We start from the raw sequence: 4,127 nt of genomic DNA, 5'->3' as shown, positions 1-4,127 counted from the left end.
TTTTTTTAAACAAAAAAATAAACCTGAGAGAAAATACTGGCAACCTATTTTATTGTTCTTACTGTTTTCTGATTGTTTGATAGGTCTAGGTTTTATAATCAGAGTTGCTGTGGCTGGTCAGATATACATCTTTTAAATAAATAAGTTAAATATACAAAGAAATGTCCACAAAATTGCCAGGAGCAGGGCTCAACCTTCTATGGGTCCAGGCAACTTTTCAAACTAACCTTCCAATTTATTACAGGGTTAAAAATGGACTCCCACAATGCCCTGGGCCAGCTAGGAACCATGACGTTATCTAACTTTGGAGCAGAAGGCTAACCAATACTGCAGAGGTCATGGCTGAAGGCAGTGTGTCTCGACCTTGGCTGCTTGAAGAGGTGTGGACTTCAACTCCCAGAATTCTCCAGCTAGCCATGCTGGCTGGGGAATTCTGGGAATTGAAGTCCACACAACCTCAAGTGGCCAAGGTTGAGACACATGTGTGGATTTTAAGGTTGAGACCCGTGTGGATTTCAGTGTGTGGACTTCAACTCCCAGAATTCCCCAACTAGCCATGCTGGCTGGGGAATTCTGGGAGTTGAAGTCCACACACCTTCAAGTGGCCAAGGTTGAGAGACACATGTGGACTTTAAGGTTGAGACCTGTGTGGACTTCAGCGTGCGGACTCCAACTCCCATAATTCCCCAGCTAGCTAGCTGGGGAATTCTGGGATTTGAAGTCCTCACACCTTCAAGTGGCCAAGGTTGAGACACACATGTGGACTTTAAGGTTGAGACCTATGTGAACTTCACAACTCCCAGAATTCTCCAGCTAGCTGGCTGGGGAATTCTGGGAGTTGAAGTCCACCTATCTCCAAGTGGCCAAGGTTGGGATATCCTGGCTTAGGGTCTACTGCTAATCTGGACTTCCTTTTTTTTTTTCAGAGCAGGCAACTGCTGGTGGTGGGTGCCGCTGGTGGCCCCAACCCTTGGATGCCTTGTTGGGATGTTCATCTACAACATCCTGATAGACTTCCACAATCGCTCTCCCTCAGATCCAGAACCTTCAAAGCAAGACCTGGAGGCCGAGTTGACGTCTCCCATGTGACCGGAGAGGGCTGCTTTGAAAGGATTATGTTTTTTTGAACATCTGAACATGCTTTTCTTCCTGGTCCTCAAGGAACACAGGAGATCCTTTGGGGAAGACAGGGAGGAGAAAGATGGAACTGATCAGCTCCTATGGGGGCTGCACTAGGAATGGTCCTCTTGCTCAACTTGGAGACAGCTGTCCACCATCCTAGAAGACGTGCAAACCAGCTTTGATCAGGGAGGACAATGGACACCCGAGAAAGAGACTTGGAAAAAATAAATCTACTTGTTTTAAGATTAGTGGTGGAGACAAGAATAGGCGTCCATGTTCCAAGGAGAATCCATCCCTGTCCATTTCTGGTCAGAAACCAGCTGAGATCCTCCTAAATTCATCACCTTTTCTTTGGAACCCAGGCCTGGAAGCAAGGAGATGGCTTTTCTCTACTACTGGGACCATCTTCCCCAGCAGGCTGCAACCTCCGTAACTTCTCATCCCGTATAGTTGGACCACCTGGCTGGGGTACTCTTGAGAGTTGCAGTTGAAGAGCTTTGAAGGGTGCCAGGTTGGGGAACGGTGCCCTACGAGTAGACCAGGGATGTATTACCAGGCAGGGAGGGAGGGAGGGAAGACGGAAGGAAAGAAGGAAAGAAAGGGAGGGAGGGAGGATGGAAAGAAGGAAAAAAGAAAGAAGGGGGAGGAAGGGGGAGGGAGAAAGGAAGGAAGGAGGTAGGGAAGGAAGGAGGCAAAAAGGAAGGAAGGAGGGAGGGTGAGAGAGAAGGAAGTTGAGTGAGAAAGAGAGGGTGGGAGGGATGGGGGAGGATGGATAGAAGGAAGAAGGGGAAGAAAGGAAGAGAGGGAGCATGGAAGGAAGGAAAATGAGGAAGGGGGAGGGAGAGAGGAAGAAGGAAAAAGGAAGGGATGGAAGGAGGTAGGGAGAGATGGAAGGGAAAAAACGAAGGAGGGAAAGCACGGGGGAAGAAGGAAAGAAAGGATAGAACAAAGGAAAGAAAGAAAGAAAGAAAGAAAGGGAAGAAGGGGGAGGAAGGGGGAGGGAGAAAGGAAGGAAGGAGGGAGGGAGGGAGGGAAAAAGGAAGGAGGGTGAGAGAGAAGGAAGTTGAGAAAGAGAGGGTGGGAGGGAGGCGGAGGATGGATAGAAGGAAGAAGGGGAAGAAAGGAAGAGAGGGAGCATGGAAGGAAGGAAAATGAGGAAGGGGAGGGAGAGAGGAAGAAGGAAAAAGGAAGGGATAGAAGGAGGTAGGGAGGGATGGAAGAGAAAAAAGGAAGGAGGGAGAGCAGGGGGGAAGAAGCAAGTAATTAGCCTGGCGATAGGTGTGGGAACAATTCCGTGCAAATCCGGGATAAGAGAACGAGTGCCTTAAAAACACCCCCTTTTCCCCCCCATCCTTTTGTCTTTTGAAAGAGTTGCAGGTGTGCCCCCCCCCCACAAAAAAAAATCAGGCAGGGCTTCAAATCTGTGGCAATAAATATTCGGCAATAAATATTCAAGTCCTGCAAAGCAGAAGGAGCCAGGTGGAGCTAAGAGGCTGGGCAACTTCTGGGGTGTGTGTGTGTGTGGTTAGGATGGGTGGGTGGGGGGGAGAATCCAGAGGGAGGCTCAAGGCTGCGTTTCCCGTCTTCTTGACAAGCTCCCGCCCTGCGNTTTTTTTAAACAAAAAAATAAACCTGAGAGAAAATACTGGCAACCTATTTTATTGTTCTTACTGTTTTCTGATTGTTTGATAGGTCTAGGTTTTATAATCAGAGTTGCTGTGGCTGGTCAGATATACATCTTTTAAATAAATAAGTTAAATATACAAAGAAATGTCCACAAAATTGCCAGGAGCAGGGCTCAACCTTCTGTGGGTCCAGGCAACTTTTCAGATCAAACTAACCTTCCAATTTATTACAGGGTTAAAAATGGATTCCCACAATGCCCTGGGCCAGCTAGGAACCATGACGTTATCTAACTTTGGAGCAGAAGAAGGCTAACCAATACTGCAGAGGTCATGGCTGAAGGCAGTGTGTCTCGACCTTGGCTGCTTGAAGAGGTGTGGACTTCAACTCCCAGAATTCTCCAGCTAGCCATGCTGGCTGGGGAATTCTGGGAATTGAAGTCCACACAACCTCAAGTGGCCAAGGTTGAGACACATGTGTAGATTTTAAGGTTGAGACCCGTGTGGATTTCAGTGTGTGGACTTCAACTCCCAGAATTCCCCAACTAGCCATGCTGGCTGGGGAATTCTGGGAGTTGAAGTCCACACACCTTCAAGTGGCCAAGGTTGAGACACACGTGTGGACTTTAAGGTTGAGACCTGTGTGGATTTCAGTGTGTGGACTTCAACTCCCAGAATTCTCCAGCTAGATATGCTGGCTGGGGAATTCTGGGATTTGAAGTCCACACACCTTCAAGTGGCCAAGGTTGAGACACACATGGTAACTTTAAGGTTGAGACCTATGTGAACTTCACAACTCCCAGAATTCTCCAGCTAGCTGGCTGGGGAATTCTGGGAGTTGAAGTCCACCTATCTCCAAGTGGCCAAGGTTGAGATATCCTGGCTTAGGGTCTACTGCTAATCTGGACTTCCTTTTTTTTTTCAGAGCAGGCAACTGCTGGTGGTGGGTGCCGCTGGTGGCCCCAACCCTTGGATGCCTTGTTGGGATGTTCATCTACAACATCCTGATAGACTTCCACAATCGCTCTCCCTCAGATCCAGAACCTTCAAAGCAAGACCCAGAGGCCGAGTTGACGTCTCCCATGTGACCGGAGAGGGCTGCTTTGAAAGGATTATATTTTTTTGAACATCTGAACATGCTTTTCTTCCTGGTCCTCAAGGAACACAGGAGATCCTTTGGGGAAGACAGGGAGGAGAAAGATGGAACTGATCAGCTCCTATGGGGGCTGCATTAGGGAATGGTCCTCTTGCTCAACGTGGAGACAGCTGTCCACCGTCCTAGAAGACGTGCAGACCAGCTTTGATCAGGGAGGACAACGGACACCCGAGAAAGAGACTTGGAAAAAATAAATCTACCTGTTTAAGATTAGTGGTGGAGACAAG

At 48.3% G+C, this 4,127-nt stretch overlaps 1 protein-coding gene across 1 annotated transcript in view; it reads left to right on the top strand.

Annotated features, from left to right (window-relative positions):
* Positions 1-1,089, top strand: part of LOC107284399 (aquaporin-7) — a 13,210-nt gene extending 12,121 nt beyond the window's left edge. Inside the window, exon 4 of the mRNA XM_029283444.1 lies at positions 932-1,089. Coding sequence (XP_029139277.1) covers positions 932-1,089 — 158 coding nt within the window. The remainder of the gene's footprint in view (positions 1-931) is intronic.
* The last annotated feature ends 3,038 nt before the right edge of the window (positions 1,090-4,127 follow it).

This window comes from Protobothrops mucrosquamatus, unplaced genomic scaffold, assembly GCF_001527695.2.
Source record: "Protobothrops mucrosquamatus isolate PMUCROS unplaced genomic scaffold, P.Mucros_1.0 scaffold_61, whole genome shotgun sequence".
NCBI classification, from domain to species: Eukaryota; Metazoa; Chordata; class Lepidosauria; order Squamata; family Viperidae; genus Protobothrops; species Protobothrops mucrosquamatus.
This window is presented reverse-complemented; position numbering and strand designations above follow the sequence as displayed.